At 37.4% G+C, this 18914-nt stretch overlaps 1 protein-coding gene across 1 annotated transcript in view; it reads left to right on the forward strand.

The window, feature by feature from the left end:
• CWF19L2 (CWF19 like cell cycle control factor 2) overlaps positions 1–18914 on the forward strand; it is a 63294-nt gene that overhangs the window by 37836 nt on the left and 6544 nt on the right. The window contains exons 13-14 of the mRNA XM_042839286.1: positions 15571–15783; positions 16390–16506. Of these exons, the coding sequence (XP_042695220.1) occupies positions 15571–15783; positions 16390–16506 (330 nt within the window). The remainder of the gene's footprint in view (positions 1–15570; positions 15784–16389; positions 16507–18914) is intronic.

Genomic DNA, 18914 nt, shown 5'->3' on the forward strand with positions numbered 1-18914 from the left:
CACTAGCATCCTGACGTGGGGGGAGTGGGCGAAATGCCCTTACGATCCAGTTTTAAATAGATGTGTTGGTGCCAAAAATGACTTGTTTTGTCTCCTTCTTCACCCTCCCTGCCAAAAAACTCACCTAATATATAAAATTTTGCTTGAAAACCCTTGTACTTTTGCAAGATGTTACTTACAATACATGTCATCACCATGCAAATGTGGAAAAGTGAATGAAAATATAAGGACACGGTAGAACTTCGTACTGTTCTCATATGCTAATAAGAACAGCAAAGAGAAATAGTCAGTGTATAACTCAAAAAGCTTATTATTTGTATTATCTTCTCTCCTTTAATTATTTTCTTTAGATAAGGTATCTTTCATGAGAAATGGTGGTGCTTTGCGTGTTTATGAAAAAAAATATACATATGTAGCTGGATTTTAAAATAAATGGTTCAAATCTGAGTACTGAAGGTAAATTCCTAAATCAGTATTGAAACTGAAATTACCATTAGCATGCTTAATTTGCCGTGTGTTTTGTCTGATGCCTTCACATGACTGCTTCCACAAAGTAGTTCACAGGCTTGCTTAAATGTTTGTGGACTGATATTTTCATGTCTCTGAAAAGAATAACCAGACTAATTCATTTTTGCTGAGTTTGGTATCAGTAAAACTCCCTCTTCGGAGCTCCTGAAGATGCTATCAGATCTTAGTCTTAATGGTGATTGCTCCCAAAGCCAGAAATATTCATTTGTTTGGATTCTTCTGAATGCACCTAAAAGACCATTTGGACTTCTCTGAGAAATGTGTGTATCTGTTTTTTTTTTTTTTTCTTCTTTTTTTTTAAGTATTATTTGACAAAAGAAGATGATGATAGTGCCTTCTAATAGGATACAAGCACCACAGCAATAGCAAGTAAAAAAGAAGGGAAATTGGTAATTAGAAGGGGTGAGCCAATGACAGCCCAAGCAGAGTGCAGTCTCTATCCAGAGAGATGCTGCTCCCTCAGCTTCTAACCCATTAATGAAGGTTAGGAGGGATGCATCCAAGCTCCAGCCCTTCGAGTCACTCACATGCATTGCTTACACCAGAGCTCTCTGGGTTAGCCACACCTTTTCACCTGCTGTTCAACTGCTGGTTCAGGCTATGACCTGGAAATTCTGCTGCAGAGAAGATGCTTGCAGGCTGTTAAGAAATTCCAGCACTAAATGTTAACTGCAAATACAGGCCACTGACAAAACAGTTTAAGGGGAGAATACCTTCCCAAAATGGGATAAAACTTTTATTATAAATAAGTCTAAGTATGGCTGAACAGAAAAGTAAAGTGCTTGCCACATGTAGGTAAGAGGAATGGAAAAGAGCCTGAGCCCAGCAAGCTGTGGAAGTAAGCTTTGATAAGAAAGATTGAAAAAGGATCTTGAGGGAATTACATTGACTCAATATTTTGAGTCTGCTAAAGTAAAAAAAAAAAAAACAGGGATTAGACTCACTGGATGCTGCCTGCTGAAATGTTATGTTAAAAAGGAACCCATCAAGGTGTAAATAGAGCTTTTAGGAAAGGTACCTGCTTGAGAGAAGAACTAGTGAAGTACTTGCATTTGAAGAGCAATTGAGGGAACTGGGGCTTTTTAGCTTGAGAAAGAGGAGGTTGAGGGGGGGCCGCGTCGCTCCTACAGCTACCTGAGAAGAAGTTGCAGTGAGAAAGGTGTCGGTCTCTTTTCTCAGGCATTTTCTCAGGTGACAAGTGATAGGACATGAGGAAAAAGCCTCAAGTTGCACCAGGAGAGGTTTGGAATGGATATCATGAACAATTTCTTCATGGTTAGAAAGGTTAGGCATTGAAGAGGGCTGCCTGTGGAAGTGGTAGAGTCGTGATTCCTGGATGTATTTTAAGAGATTGTGGATGTGGAATTTAGGAGCATGGTTTAGTGGTGGACTTGATCTTGAAGGCCTTTTCCAACCTAGATGTCCTTGTTTCTAGCGTTAACTATAAATGGTTACAACTACAAAGAGTTTCCTTTGCATGAGGGAATAAATTCATGGAGAATAAATGATTAATTGTCTCAGTAGTATCAGTGAAATGGAATTTAGTTATATAAAAATCCGTCATTTTAAAACCAAACTTGAGCTCGAGAGGAATAATGACAAAGGACTAAAACCAAGTGGTCCTCACTCAAGTGATCTGGAAACAGTCAGACATAACGTTGGTGAATGAGGAACTGCTGAGTGCAGCCTTTATTCATCCATGGTGCTGAGGACTAAAGGGTGGCAACAGCAATTGCATTCTTTAAATAGAAAAGAGAAGGCAGGAATAAATATTTAATTTTTATTATAAAAGGAGGTTAGTGGTGGGCTCCATAATAGTCTCTTCTGTTCAACATGCACAGAAACCATCTGGAAGGAGGGATACTTCTGACATTTTGTTATTGTTACATAGTTATTCAAGTTGTTAAAACTAAAGCTCACTGTAAAAAACTGAGGAATTCAAAACAAAAAGCATTTTAGAGCTTACATCTGAACTGCTCCTTGAGATTCACTTCAGAAAGTCACTGGAGGGAAGTATGTATTTGAGTGGTGTGAGTCATCTGTCCTATTTTGAGCGCCTGCTGAATGATTTTACGGGTATAAAAGGAATTAGGAAAATTAGCTCAGGCACACAAGATTGTGCTGTAGACCTCTAAAATACAGAGAAAGAGATCCCATCATAGGTATTTGGACAGCTCATTCAGATGAAGGTCAGGACTGATGCATGTAGAGTGGTGATAGTCGTAGACTCATTAAGGTTGGAAAAGACCACTAAGATCATCCGGCCCAACTGTCAACTCATCACCACCATGCCCTCTAAACCTTACTGCCACGTTTATTCTTTTCTTGAATGCCTCTGGGGACAATGACTCCCTGGGCAGCCCGTTCCAATGCCTCACCTCTCTTTCTGAGAGGAATTTTTTCTAACATCTAACCTGTACCCCCCTTACTACAACTTTAGTCATTACCTCTCATCATAAATGAATGATGAAGCTGGGTGAAACTCAGCTGTGCATGTAGCACCGCAGGCTGTTACTGTTTCATTCGAGAATAGTTGTGAGCCTGCAGGCACCATCTCAGCACCAGTGTGACTGAAAAGATAAACACAATTTAGGGGATTTTGAAAGATGGGAATTTATGACCAACTTAAAGTGTGTAATACTACTACAGTGTACTGGTGATGTTCCCATACTTGAAGGATACTCAAGTCTGGTCAAAGGCACAGAATGGTGGGCATTTGAATAATACCTAACATTTTTTCAGCTTGGGTGGGGAGAAGGTGACTGGTATGTATGTAAAAAGAAGTGACAATTAATATAAAATTGTCATAGAAAGCAATTGCTTCTATATCAAATCATGCTTAACATGATGGAGGTTTTCATTCAAGCAGTAAATGAAGGAAACTGTAGAACTTGTAGAGCACAAGATACTTTGGGGGCTGTTACTGTGAGCAGGAGGAGAGAGGATATGGCAATTGTAAACTGCAGTTTCATTGGTAATTATTGAATATGGAAATACGAATACAGGATTTCCACATGCTGAGAGAGTTCTCCTCCGCATTAGGAGAATTGCTGAGAGCTGCAGATTTGTAGCAGGAGTGTCAGTTATAGGAGTTTTTCTCCAAACATTTAGCTATTGCTGGAGATCGATTTTTGCAATGTAAAATAGTCTGTGCAGTGCAGTGTACAGCTGAGTTCAGTGTTTTTCGTTCTATTTTTTTGTTTGTTCATTTGTTTTAGGATAATATTTCTTAGTAATGTTGGAAGAGTGCTTCCTGGTTTATGTATCTGGTTTTTTTTTAGGTTTTTTTTTTGGTTTATGATGGCTCTAAAGTTTGCAGTAACTTTGGATCAGCTGTACTGTGGTTCTTTTTTCTTACTAAACAAAGAGGCACTACTTCACGTGGTTTTGTCAGAATGAGCTTCATGCAGTCATAGAATCATAGAATCACCAAGGTTGGAAAAGACCTCCAAGATCATCCAGTCCAACCGTCCAGCTATCACCAATATTTCCCACTACACCATGTCTCTCAGTACAACATCTCCATGTTCCTTCATGACTTGCTCTTGGCTAAGTCTTTTAAGGGAAGATTGAGATCTGTTGTGTAATTTCATTCATCTTACTGGCTAAATGAGCTAGAGCAGGTGCTCGAAGTACGTCTTCATGTCAGTTACTGCTCAAGGTGAAGTTATGCTTTCTGCTGTATAAGTGTACAATTGCAGTGTTTTTTTAGTTGTCTAAATCATAATTCATGGTGCCTATGACCTGCAGTACCGTGCAATCTCACATGTAAGTTTCAAAGATTATTGTTTTTGGTTGGTTTTTGTAAACAAGGAGCATTATACATTCTAGTTTTTCTCCTCTGTTAAGTTCTGAAATGGTTTAATCATTTCTGTATAGCTTATCTCCACAAAATGTGATGATTTTCACCCGGCGACAATTGTGTCTTTATCTTAAATTAACTGACTGTAAGCATACTCAGTTTTCCATATCTTTGGGTAGAATGTGTTCTTGGCAGCATTATGAGGTCAGCATTAGGATGAAGTGTGGGTTTGTGTATTTACTTTATAAGCCCGTACTTCACTGTACATCTGTGTTGTTATCTGGGAGCTCAGTGAGACAGTCTTCAAAAAATCTTGCGTCTCTCCTATGTCAATTGAGCAAGGAGCTTTTATGTTGAGCAGGAACTCCAGCATCCAACCATCTGTTGTCAGTTTTGGTATGATGGCATGGTATTCTTCTTTGACACATATAAATTATTTTCTTCTTATGGGCATGAAACATATCCATAGAGATGAATCTGCCATCTTTCGAAAGAACAATGGGAGGAAACTGCTGAAGGTCTGCAATGACATCCTGCATAGGATGGGAGAAAGGAGATCCTATCTGTTAAAAATCTGCTGAGTAATTTCATTCATCTTATCCGTCAGATCTGCTTTTGTTGGGTTATTGTTGTGATTTCTTAGGTGTGACTACTCAGATAGAGGAAGTTAGTGCTACAGACAAGACAGCTGCTTTTGGAGAGTGAGGACAGGGTGCATTTTTACTACAATCCCATTAGAAAACGATGATCAATATGACATTACTTCATGCCTCACTTCTGTTCAGCTTCACAGACTAAATATCTGTTGTGCTCAAACCATACTTGTCCTAACAAATCTATCCACCCAGAAAGTCTCCCTTTTTCAGGAGCTCCCCAAGATCAGACAAAAGAGGTATGCCAAGTCCATGCTGGTTGTTTTAAATTAAGATGAAAAGCAAATTCCAGTGTATCAGTTTGCCTTTGCTTTCTTCATATTGTAGAACTGGATCTAAAACTCTTGTTCTTCACATTTTCTTGCCCTGCTACTTTTTGGTTTTTGTTTGCAGCAGGTTAGCACGGACTTCAGTTCTCTTGGTTTGTAAATACAACCTCTGCCACAGCTGTCCTATGCATGCTAATACGTTAAACTTAGAAACGTAATGAAAAATCCCCATATCTTTTATTTTCAGTGGTGAAGAAGCTTTTTTTTTTTTTTTTTTTTTTTTTTTTTTTAGAGTAATGGGAATAGAATACACAACGCTAATCTTTTCCATAGGTGTAGAAAAGCAGGCCTTAAAATGTGACTCTTTCAAATTTGACTGCAGTGCCGAAGAAAACCGAAAGTTCGAAGTTGATGTATTTCTGCTTTTTACTTTCTTCAGCAAGGAAAGCAGATTTGCGTCTTACTGCTTCTTACTGACTAAAGGATACAAAAAAGCTAAAAAAAATTAAATAAATGGGAAAGTATTTTTGTTACTGACAGTTTGATAATACGAAATATGTGTGAAGTATTCAGTTCTTACTACTGTTAGCTTTAAGCAACTTCTCTGTAGTTCCTTCTGCCCTTGACTGTTATAAGTAGTTCAATTTTCCCAAATTCATGCTGTTAAAACGTACGTAATCCTTTCATTTCATCAATAGATGCTTGTGGGTGTATGGAGACTGATTTCTGGAACAGTGCCTCAATAGAAATTACCTTTTATTTGGATGCAGAAATTCTACTCTGGATTTTTTTATTTTTGCTTTTTGATTAAGTTTTACTAAAAGCAAGTAAGAAAGATTAATTTGTATTGCTCATCAGACCATTTCAATTTTGGCCATGAACTAATTTTATTTAAAAGTCTCTGCAGTAGTTTGTATAACATGAATTTAAATGCTTAAGACATTTATTTAAAGTACAAAATGGCATTAGTAATGCTGCCTTCATTTACAGATTTACTGAAGAAATGTGCTGATATTATAGATTTCCAAAAAGGGAATTTGCCTTTCCTTGGTTTGGATCTGTAAAATGGCAAATTGCTTTCAGGCTCATCGTTTTCTCTTGCTGAGCAAACCTGTCTATTGTACCTATTTGCATTTTCATCATCATAAATAAAAATAACAGTCTGCAAGTGCCTTACAAGCTAAACTGAAAGAATGCAGGATGCTGCTGCTGTTAGGTAACAAATTTGTTCTTTCTTCACCTGGGGCAGCCCTTGTAGGGCTTGTTAACAGGCATGATCGCATCCTTACAAAGCTCTGAGCGTTGTTGCTTTTTACATTCACTTGAAGATGTAAGCATGCATGTGGTGTAGTGTAGAAAAATTAGTACAGAAAACCAAGAGAAAAAATTCCATTTGTCTTGTTCTGTGTTCCACTAGGCTTTGGTTGAATGCAGTAAGCAGCTTTCTGTGTGTATTGCATAGGCACTGAGTTAAAACTGTTCAGTGGAACCAAATCCAAGTTGTGAGAGCTAGGTTAGAAAAGAAAACCTGGGAAAATGAGGAACCCCGTAGATGCAGCACATGCTAAACATCTGTGTAAATGTTTTGTGTTCTTTATGATTTGTGCTAAGGATACCAGATAAATAATGAAGAGACCTCATTGTGGCCTTCCAGTATTTGAAGGAAGCATATAAACAGGAGGGGGAATGGCTGTTTACAAGGGTGGGTAGGAATAGCAGGAGGGGGAATGGTTTTTAAACTGAGATGGGGGGGTTTGGGTTAGATATTAGGAGGATGTTTTTTACCCAGAGGGTGGTGACGCACTGGAACAGGTTGCCCAAGGAGGCTGTGGATGCCCCATCCCTGCAGGCATTCAGGGCCAGGCTGGATGTGGCTCTGGGCAGCCTGGTCTGGTGGTTGGCGACCCTGCACATAGCAGGGGGTTGGAACTCAATGATCGTTGAGGTCCTTTTCAACCCAGGCCATTCTATGATTCTCTGGAGACTTGTAGAGGACAGCCTGTTTTGTGCCTTAAAGTTGAGGACATGGATAACTGTAGGGTTACATGCTAATCATTTGTACTTCAGAACACTGCATTCTGAGGTTTAAGGTATTTTGTTTTGCTTACATTTCATTTCACTGGCTAGAAGATAAAGTTTTATCTGTCTTGATATCTGATTGTAGCAAAATGTGCAGTTTTCATTTGAAATAGCTGAAACAAGGAGTGTGCTCCCTCACCATTGAACAGCAGTCAGTTCTTTGCTTCTTGCTTGGCTTTCCATTGCTCAGAGATGGCCCGAACTGCCTTACTCATCACAATTGCTCGTAATTCTCCTGCCAGCAACACAGACCTCAAAAATTCTGTGTTGATATGTAAGAAGTCTTTGATGCTCTGTGTTTACCATGTTATTTTACTAGAAAGAGAAATTTGGGAAATGCCTGTATGTGGCGTTGTTTGTTGAATTAAACCTACAAACTCAGTTTCTGTGGTTATAGGAAGGTTGGATTCACAAAATTAACGTGATGAAGTTTTTTCTTCATAAAGCTTGAGCAAATACACTTTGAGATGAGATAGACTTATTTCTATGGTGATTTTGTTGTAAACAGTGTGTTTAAATTTAAGTGTGGTGACATGTTCTTATGTCACTCAGGTTTATATTCCAAAATAATAGTTTATTCTTTTTTGCAGCTTCCCAAAATATATTATGAGTGCAGCATTCCACAAATATTAACTCTGTCATTTAAAGTTGAAGACGTCAGCGTTGCCATGGCAATTTAAAATCAAACTGATACATTTTATACAATCTATAGAGGTTTTTTTGCAGATTTTCCAAGCAGATGCACTTTTATTACTTTAAATGTGACTGTGTCAAAGAAAACAACAGAAGCAGAAGTTCAACACTTAGATACAAAATAGAACAAGAAAATAAGCTGAAAATAAATCAGAAAAATGCAGGTATATTTTGCTATCATGCTAATTGCATTTAATGGAATTAGAGAAAATTTCAGAGGAAATCTGAAGAGGAGAAGGTGCAATCAGTATATTATGTAGGAGTAATCCCTGTTGATTAGGAGTTCTGTGACTTGAGGTTTACTTTCAAATGGTATTAGATCCTTTAGTAGGGCTTTCTTTCCACAGTGTGCACCCAAAGAGCAAGCATTACCAGCAGAGGGAGAGATAAGAGGCACAGCACACTTCAGATTGAAAATGGAGGCTGCCAGCAGCGTGTAAGACTCCAGGGGTTTTACTGTAGCAATAAGAAAAGCAGAATCAATATAAAATTAAACTGGCATACAGTTCCAGTTTTCTGAACATGTGTTGGCAGAAAAATGAGGCTAAACCTGGAGTGAGCTGAGTACAGATCTGTGAGAGTTACTTTCATAAACAGCCCCATGCCAAGATGCCTACTGGCTTCAATAATGTAAAAATGAAAAAAAGACCCAAATGTTGCATGAAATGAATATTATATAAGGAAATTATTTATGTAATATAGTAATTAACATAAATAGTACGAATATGTTAAAGAAGATTTCACCAACAAATGCAGCACAACACTGTAACTTTTCCATCTCAAATCATTCTCATTTGTGCATTGTCAGATGCTAATATTTTCTTGAGTTCCTGTACTGAATAATCACATATCTCTCTCTCTCTGTCTTTTTTATTTTATTTTTTTTTCCTGGGAGTCTGCCACGTTTACACTATAGTATGGCCATCTAAATGAAAGTCCAGTGGATGATTTTTGTGTTCTCCTGCATTAAATTTGGGTATCTTTCCTGATTATTCCTAAACATTTGTATAGTGCAGACCTTTCATTGGCCAGGGCGAGCAGAATAATTATGCTGTCTCTATTGGTTAAGCCCAAACTGCACCTGGCTTTGGGAAACAGATCCTCTGTCAGATAGATGGAAGAAAATTCACAATTGCATGCCATGAATTGTGACTGTGTCATTTTGCCTGGTGGTAGGAGGTGAAAGCTGCCTGTGTATTCTCTGGGTAATCGTTACTTGCCAAAGGGGAAGGAAAAATTGGAAAGTAGAGTGCACCTATGAGGGAAGGATGTGGCCCATGAGCTCAAAAAAACAAAGTGATATGGGAAACAAAAGACGAGGGAGTGACAAGATGCTCTCTCTTATGAAGGTGTCAGATTAGCTCTACTTTTTTGGCCATTGTCTGGTAGAAACAACAGTGTGAGGTGTGTTGTCATTATGGGTGTCTGAATATTAACTTAGAGCGGTCAGTGATATTCCTAGGACATCCAAACTTAAAGTGCTACGTAAGTGGTTGCCAATTTCTCTGTGCAGCACAAAATACAACATGTCTGCATAGCCATAGCCATCAGGCCTGGCTTGGGAACTAAATGCACAACTTGCAGGATGCATTGACTCCCACGTTTAACAGATGTAAAACATCACTTATTGCAGCACAGGGACCAGCAACACCTCGGTATGGTTTCTCCTTTGAATTTGTACTGGCTGTGTGTTTTGCACGGAAGAACATATTTATGAAATAAATCAGTTTTTAAATTGTTACTTTCTTCCCTTCTGGCATTTAGGAGAACACTGTCTTCTTGTTCTTTCAATTCCCCAGTAACTTGCTCGGAGTTCTGTTACAGCCAAGTAATGCAATTGACAAAGCATACCAGACATCTTATAGTAAGAGTTGAAATTTTTGGAGAGAGAATTTCCATTTTCTTCCTGAATAACTTTTTTTTTATAAGCTAACATACAGAATAGTAGTGGAGGAATAGTATCTATTGTGCTGTAGTAGCAGTTGCATTTTATTGTATTTTAGTGCTGTCATGTAAGTGTTTCTCATCTGCAGCATTTTGGGGAAAAAACATTTTTAAGGAATTATGCCCTTAAGTAAAGAAAAACAGACATTTTAACTGCTACTGGCAGAGGATGTGTTGATGATGTTCATTGCTACTATTGCAATATTAAGAACTAAATATAATTTTTGTTTGTTTTTGTGACTTTTTAAGGCAGCAAAAGCATTGTTGATTGGTTGTGCAGAAACTTGTAGCATGTCTTATTTCAGTAGGAATACACAACTCTTGCTGGATGATAGTTTTACCTGTCTTTAAGTTTCTGACTTCGGTTAGAGGGACATTGTTATAATAGAGGATTTGCAAAGAAATTGTTATTCCATTCCTGATACTTTTTTTGCGGTGAAAATGTATCCCATTTTAACACTCCTGTAAAATTATCTAAAGGATGTGATAAAATATGGCAAGAAATGAAGATCCAGGGGCAGGGTGACTGTGTGTAACTGGGTCTCTGTCTCAAAACTGCAGAATATGGCACTGTGCATTGGTGTTTGTGAATAAAGGTCTTGTAATCTTGTTAAATGTGTGACAAAGGGAAATAATAATAGTAATAACAACCCTTCCTCCTTGTCTGTTCTTTGACAAGTGAAAGCTATATTGCTTAAGGAGCTTACTAATTATGAGGCTTTTTTTCATTGCACAAGCCAGCTGAAATAACTTTTTTCTTAGATCCTGTTTGTTTCAAATGCTTAATATCTGAAACAAAGGTGTTGGTTTCTTGAACAGCCTTGAGTTCCTTAGTGTTTTCTGTTATTGTAGTGGGATCTGTAGTAATATTTCAGTGTATGTCCTGGCAGCCAAAAGGGCCAGCAAGGCTCAGAAAGGATCTGATAAATGTCTATGAATATCTAAAGGGAAGTAGGAGGCAAATGGGTGAAGCCAGGCTCTTCTTGGTGGTGTGTAGTGATAGGACACGGAGTAATGGCCTGAAACTTGAACGTAGGAAGTTCCATACTAACATGCAGAAGAACTTCTTCACAGTAAAGGTGACTGAGCTCTGGAAAAGGTTGCCCAGAGAGGTTGTGCAGTCTCCTGTGGAGATACTCAAGACCTATCTGGATGCCCACCTGTGTGACATATTGTAGGGAACCTGCTTTGGCAGGGAGGTTGGGACTTGATGATCTCTTGAAGTCTCTTCCAGCCCCTGAGATTCTGTGATCCTTGTGCGTCCCTTCCAACTATGATTCTGTGATTCATTATCCTGTTGTTGCTGGTAAAGACTCTGTGATAGAGGTGCTCTGAACCTGATCTGTAATGCTCTCTCTAAATGTCCCTTTACTACGGCTTCTTTCACCAAAATACTTCATTGCTAGTTCCTGTCTGAAAAGCTGTTTTGTGTTTATTTTATTGAGTTTCTTGACTTGCTTTGCTCAATCTTGTTGAACAAAATGTGTCACATCTTAAAGCAAACTGCATTTTCCAGATTAAGTTTTGTATTTTTTATTATTCAGTTTTGTTAAAAATATCTGTCTGAGGCTGGTTCTCAGTATATTAGTTTTCCCTGCTTACTATTTTATAGTTAACATCCCTAAATTTGGTTCTTGTAAAATGAGCCATTAGAACATAGTCTGGTAAATTTTTTGTTTTGTAAATGCCATTCAATATTAGTATTCCTGTCTGTCATGGCTTTTACTGGTATAAACTCTTTTATACATCTTTTTGTTTCCAGGAAAAATAAAAACCTTTGAGGCATTCTACTGACTTACTGTAGCCTCATACAGGTAGACCTCAAGTGGAACCCAGGCTGTCCTATAAACTCACACTGACACTTTAATGTGTTTTGATTACAGGAAATCCTGAAGTATTGAATGAGTGATGTATGCACATGATCCCACTTTTGCACAAAGCCTTCGTAACATTATTAGAATAGAAGATATTTAATTTTTTCTGCCCTTTCCCTTCACTTTGAGGACTTCCAATTTTGAATTCTGAACAGCTGCAGATAGATTTTCAGAAGGCACTGAGAGATCTCTCTAGTGCAGCTGGGGAATGTTTCCCACTCGTTCTTCTGGACTCCAACTTTTACCAGTGATTTTTTTGTTACGTTTTGTTTATTTTTCCTTTTTTTTTTTTTTCCCTTCTTTTTATTACATTTATAACTTATTATTATTAAGTTTCCCGAATTGCTCTTATTTTATTGATATCACTCAAGGTTACGTATTTATTTGACTTTATTTCAGACCTACTTTTAAGTTTGAGTCACTGAATTTTAAATATTTTTCCATGTTTTTATCATCAGATGATAAAGAAAAGTATGGTTGCTAAAGAACAACATCATCATTTCTTTCTGGTCTTAGTGAGTTACCATTTGAAATGTAGTAATGCTGTGTTGTTCATTACTACGCCAGGAGAAAACCAAATCTGGTCTTTAGATAGCATTTTAATGATGGTTGCTGCTTTTAAGATAAGCCTTTTCTGATATCCAAGGTTTTGTTTTCCATTCTGTCCATTCTGTCTTTTCTTTGTAGTCTGCCAGCTTTCTTGTTGTTTCATGTCTATTTGCATTCTCATGGCAAATTGTCTAACAGAGAAGAGAAAAAGAAGTAATAATGGAGGGGTGCTATTCAACAGGTAGTACTTATTTGTGTTTCTTTTGGTGAAGCTCTAGTTCTACTTTTCTTATCCTCGTATGACAGTAGAACAGAGAATGGATTTTTGACAACTAAACCACTAAATATTTTTTCTGCAGCTCAAGAATCTCCTGTTTATTTTAAATACAGAAGTACAGAATTTTAGTAAGACAACAAAAACAGAACTCTGCTGTTGAACTGTTGACTTTAGTATACAGTGGCTTTCAGTAGGAAATGCACATCAGCAGCTGAATGTATTAGAGCTACATAAAGTAGTATTAGGGAAGTTGGTATGTAGTTGCTTGGTGCTGACAGTACTGAGCATTTTTCAAATGAAGCCATTGGTCTGTTTCAGGGATTTGCAAGATTCAGGAAGAGTAAGAGCTGATTTTTGTGTTTTGTGAAGGAAAGCTAATTATCTATTGTCTAAAAAATGGTCTTTTTTTTGTTTTTTTCTTTCTTAGCAAGATATCTGAACTACTTATGAAGTATATGGAAGATTTTCTTTCATTTGGAGAATGTGTTTCAATTATGATAATTGCTTTAATGTTGCTGCTATCTTAAATTGTGGCTACGTATGAACATTGAAGGTGGAAGGGAGACCTTTCCAATCGCAGTATGTGATTTGACTCTGTAAGAAAATAGAAGGAAGCTACCATATTATGTGCAATAAGTCACATATATAAATCAGCAGTCCATTGTGACTGGATTCCTTGTAGGTCTCATTACAATGGAGGCAGTTACAAGGGGTCTATCTGAAGGTTCAGTATTATTTAGCTGTTTATTCTAGATAAAAAATGTTGAAGTGTAGATTTATTAATGTTCTTAGGTTGGATTTAATGTCTGTTTTAGTAATGAGGTAAAATGCCTCTAACCAAAATATCTGAGAGACTGTTTTTGAAGAGAAGCCTCTTAAATCACAGTTCAGCAAATCATAATGCTCTGTTGACACCCTTGACCCTAAATCTTTTTGAATCTTTTGAATGCTTACAGTATTTATCTTTTTGTTCAGAAACCCTCTGTACTCAGAGGAAGAGACATTTAGCAAATTGACTGCATTGGAAATTTGTTTTTCTGCTCAGATATTAATATTTTATTTCAAACTATTAAGTTAAAAGTGTCTCAGATGCAAACCAGCTCTTCCTGGGAGGAAATGCAGCTTTCTTGCTGTGTTCAGCTCTGTTAGCATGATGTAGCTTCAGCTAAAATATCTACTGCTTAGTGTCATTGATTCTGGTGTTACTTGCAGGACTCCAAGTCTTGAAGAGCAGTATATGCATTTTCCTTTCTTTTTCAGTTATTCCCTGGGCAGATGTTTCTAAGTGCTTTAAGAGAATTTTCAGGAGGTTTTCCTTCATTATCTTGACAAAGGCACTTCATTTACACAATCACAGAAAATAATGTACCTCTTCGATGCCTTTAGAGCACTAGTCCTTTGCTAGAGATACTTCAATCAGTGTTTTAATGTCTATTAGGATTTGTTGCAAATACACTTTTATCATTTCCCTAGTAATTCTTGAAGCAAAACTACTCATACATAAATCTGCTAATGCTCTGAAGGTCTAGCACCTCCAATATCAAGAGATCTATACAATGTGTTTTTTTTGTTTTTATTTTTTTTTCCCCTGTCGTTTTGATGAGGAAATTACTGAAACTATTCAAGGTGAAATTACAATCAGGTATAGCATGAGTTATTACAGCATTGGGACTTCATTTATAGAAGAAAAACTTGGAAAAATTATTTTGAAAGCTTTTTACTTTTGCTCTAGCTGTGTACACCGAATATTCAGGGTATAACTGGCACGTAATCTTATAACTGTATAGAGTAAACTGAAATAGTTAAGTGTGTAATACTTTCCAAAATCCTTTACAGTCTGTCTTTGTAATTAAGACTTGCGAAGTCTTCATTTCAGCAATACAACAAGGCATTTATTTGTCATCAGCAAAGTCTGATTATATAAGACTGATGCTATACACACCCACACATGTATGTTGCATGGTGAAGCTTAGTAAAATCTTTTATCACTTGGTTTTGTCCCATGATGCACATAAATGTTTTCCTTTTCTTTCTATTCACTGTCTCTTGTTGCCCTTGCCCTGTAACCCCTGCATCACGTCCAGTTCCTATACACAGACACCATTCCTTAAGTGGTGTCCAGGTGAGGTATATCCTTTCTGTGTGGGTTTTCATAATATTAAGACCCTGTAAGATACTGTTAACCATCAAACACATCTTCATAACAAATACTAAGTATTTTCCGAGCTTTCTTTTAAATAAATGGCACCTACCTGAAATGTAACAATTAATTATCAAACAAACAAACAAAAAAGTGAATTATTCAGCCTTGTTTCTGGTAACGCTAGTTGTGTTGGTTACCCCTATCCAGGAACAGATCCATTCAAGAAAGACAAAGACTTCTCCACAGAATGGCTTAGTGTTGCTCACCTGAGGAGAGTGTTGGCATTTTTTTCACAGAGCATGAAGATGAGGCATAGATTTGTGGTCTGGCTGTTCTACAAAACATGATTTAGTGGGCAGTGTTAGTTGTAGTAGGAAAGGAAGAGGAGGGGAAGGACTGAAATAGAATGTATGATAGTACATGATTAAAAGAAGATTGTGCATCTATTTTAAGTTGGAGTTTTGTCAAGCTTATATTGAAATGCCTAGCTCTTATCTTGTGATGGAAGATAGTGACATACTCCTCTTCCTGTTGTTAAACATCTGTACTTTAATGCCTAAGCTGTCTGAAACAGGGTATGACTGCTCTCAGGAGATGTATCTGATAATGGTATGGTTTGCAGATGCTGTGTGGAAGGAGCAGTGCTGCTTCTGATAACACTTTATCCTTTTCTTAGTAAAGGATATCACAAGAAGCTAAGTATGCTTTTTTCCTAACTTATTTATATTTAAATGCAATTTTTTTGGCCTCTTTTTTCAGCTTATGGAAAAAACTGACAGAGACTACTACACTCTGGATGACATGTTTGTTTCCAAAGCAGCAAAAAAAGCACGCAGTGGGGAAGAAGAAGAAATACAAAGAAGAAAAGCAATACGTGAGCACCAGCAGCTTGCTGCACGCATGGAAAAGTGTCCTTACTGTTTTGATAGCAATGAACTTTCTAAACATCTTATTATTGCAATTGGTACCAAGGTAAGAAAATAGCAATTTAGCACAAAAGTAAATATAAAAAAGAAAGAATAGTAGAGTGACTGAGTTAAAAAACACAATTGCTTCTTTCTTTGATTATTCTGCATCTTATTCTCCCTGCCCTTCCAATTGATTTCAAGAGTTCCTCAAGGATTAGGGAGAAAAAGATATCTGTTGTGAATTACAAATCTAGTCTTTTGTATCAGAACTTCTAATTTGTGGAAAACATAAAGCAATAATGAAAGATCTAAGTACAAACCATAGGTGGATTTGTGGAAGGCTAAATCATACCACTCTGGAGGAAATTTGAACTGATTATGATCTGTATCTCAATGATATCAAAGAAACCCAAGTGCAGAATTTCATTCTTAAGCTTAAAATCCTTTGAAATAAACTAAACCAAACCTTCCTCATTTTGTTAATTCTTTCAAAATATATGTGAATATTTGGACTTGTAATAGCCCTTGCTGTATATACTTTGCTGTAAGTAGAAGATAATGGCTTCTATTGGTTTGAAATGTAACAGATGATGTATTTCTTCAACTTAGCAATGAGAATATTTTTAACTCTATAATAATAGGAACTTCAGTTTTTGTTCACTCTTTATAGGTATACTTGTCTCTGCCAAGCAACCAGTCCTTAATTGAAGGTCACTGCCTGATAGCTCCTTTACAGCACCATACTGCAGCCACTCTTTTGGATGAAGAAATCTGGGAAGAAATTCAGGTCAGCTAAGAAACTGTCTCATGTTCCAGCAGCTTTGTAAAATAATACTTTGAATAATATGGTACACACTTGAAAAGTAGGTACACAAGAATCTAATTAGGTTTAACAAGGCAAAGAGCAAAGTGTTGCACTTGGGTCAAGGCAATCCCTGATATGAGTTCAGATATGAGAAGAATTTATTGAGAGCAGCCCTGCCAAGAAGAACTTGGATGTCCTGATAGACAGAAATTTGAACATGAGGCAGCAGTGTGCACTTGCTGCCCAGAAAGCCAACAGGATCCTGGGGTGCATCAAAAGAGGAGTGACAACAGGGAGAGAGAGGGGATTGTCACTCGCTACTCTGCCTTATGAGGCCCCATCTGCAGTATTGTGTCCATGGCTGGGGCCCCCAGTACAGGAGGGATGTGGAGCTCTTGGAGTGGCTCCAGAAGAGGGCCACAAGAATGATGAAAGGGCTGTAGCACCTCTCTTATGAAGACAGATTGATGGAACTGGGCTTGTTTAGTCTGGAGAAGAGAAGGCTTCAGGGAGACCTCATTGCAGCCTTCCAGCACGTGAAGTGAGCCTACAAGTAGAAGGAGTACCAACTTTCTACACCATCTGATAGTGGTAGGACAAGGAGGAATGGCTTTAAACTAAAAAGAGAGGAGATTTGGGTTAGATCTTAGGAAGAAACTTTTCACTGGCACTGTGGTGAGCTGTTAAAAAGGTTGCCTGGAGAGGTTGCAGATACCCCATCCCTGGATGCCAAGATGAATGAGACCCTGGGCAGCATGATCTAGTGGATGGCAACTCTACTTGGAACTAGATGATCTTTAAGGTCTCCTCTTACCTAAGCCATTCTGTGATACGATTGTGTGATACTTGTCGTGTCTATTTTAATAGTTCCCAACCTGTCAGCTCATTTTGATCCCACTAAGGGATAGAACATGTTTGCATTATAAAAGGAAATTAATGGTCAAAAGTTGGTAAAGGGAGATGCAGGGTAAACATTGAAGAAAAGTTTCAGTTTATAAGCCCTAGAAAAAAAATGCCTAAGAATGTTGCAGGACTTCTTGGAGATCCTGGCAATAGATGAGAGGGATGTGTCAAGACTGACAAAGGTACAGCTGATCCCTTGCAGAAAGCGTAACAACTGGCTAGGTTGCACTATTAAGAAAATGGTTGTCAGAGAGGGAAGATCACTTATAATGAAGCACCAGCTAAAGATACATTTCTGCATGAGGTTTTTTTTTTTTTAAGCTAATCTGATTTCGTGGTAGATATCATTCTTACTCATATCTGAAGTCCCTGGTAGAATACAATTTCCTCCTTTTTTAATAAGATTTTTTTACAATAAGGGTGCCAAATGTGATGGATCAAGCTCTCTTTCATGTGAAGACATTTTGAGGTTTCTTTGAGTTTTGCTTTCTTTCGAAAAGGAAAAAAAAGGAGACATATAAGAAACTTCTGCCTAAAAGATAGTGATCAGCCTCCCTTAATTCCACCATTGGTATTTTTACAATGGTAAAACAATTTGCATCAAAATATTGGAGACTATTTCAAAGAAAATAAAACATTAACGACACAGTTAAATTCCACAGTTTCTAGGTGTAAAATCAGGTTAATCCGTGAGTTTGAAATGGTTTAAATAACTTTGGTCTTGTCTCAAGTGTAGCATATGGGTTCTCTGACTTTCCACAGGTACTCCCAGCATTGATATTTCTGGCTGATGTAATTTTTGTACAGTGTTGCTTTGCAAATTACTCTCCTCCCTAGGAAGAACAAAAAGGAGAGCTTTCATATATGAACAGAAATGATTCAGAAAGTTGTTGTAAGAAGGGAACAAGCATAATGAGTATGATCAGAAGGAAAAACAGAGGATGAGGGTGAAGAGGTCTATGTGTGTATCCTGTATCCTGTACTTTAACCTATTGTCTTTTAGCAAAATAGGGTCATAGAATAAGTGATTCAAAATGAAAGATGATCACTTTTCTGAATGTATAGGGGAAGGAAAATTGGATAAAGACAAGATAAGTAAATGCAGTTTCTGAATTCAGTCCTGGAATTTTTCTTGCTAGAAAATGCAGCTTGTTGGTAAACTCATCAATTCTGTGAATGTGTTAATTGTGAGTTTAAATATTTCTTTGTGGCAAAGTACTTAGGAGGTGATGGTCACATTATTTTGCAGCTTTTGTGTAATTCAGTAGGAGGAGTCTGGAAAGCTTCCATAAGAATATAAGCACACACTTACTTGGTGACCAAACTAACTTAATGATGCCAAAGCCCTATTTGGTATTGTTGACAGAAAAAAAAACCATCTTTATTACACTATATTGCACATGTTTTAGCTCTATTTATTATTTTTTTTTCCTGAGATATGTTGGAAAGGTTCTTTTATATTGTATCTTCAGGTGCTTAAATTTAAC

Source organism: Centrocercus urophasianus, unplaced genomic scaffold (assembly GCF_019232065.1).
Source record: "Centrocercus urophasianus isolate 14NV4802_14NV808 unplaced genomic scaffold, USGS_Curo_1.0 seq_9, whole genome shotgun sequence".
NCBI classification, from domain to species: domain Eukaryota; kingdom Metazoa; phylum Chordata; class Aves; order Galliformes; family Phasianidae; genus Centrocercus; species Centrocercus urophasianus.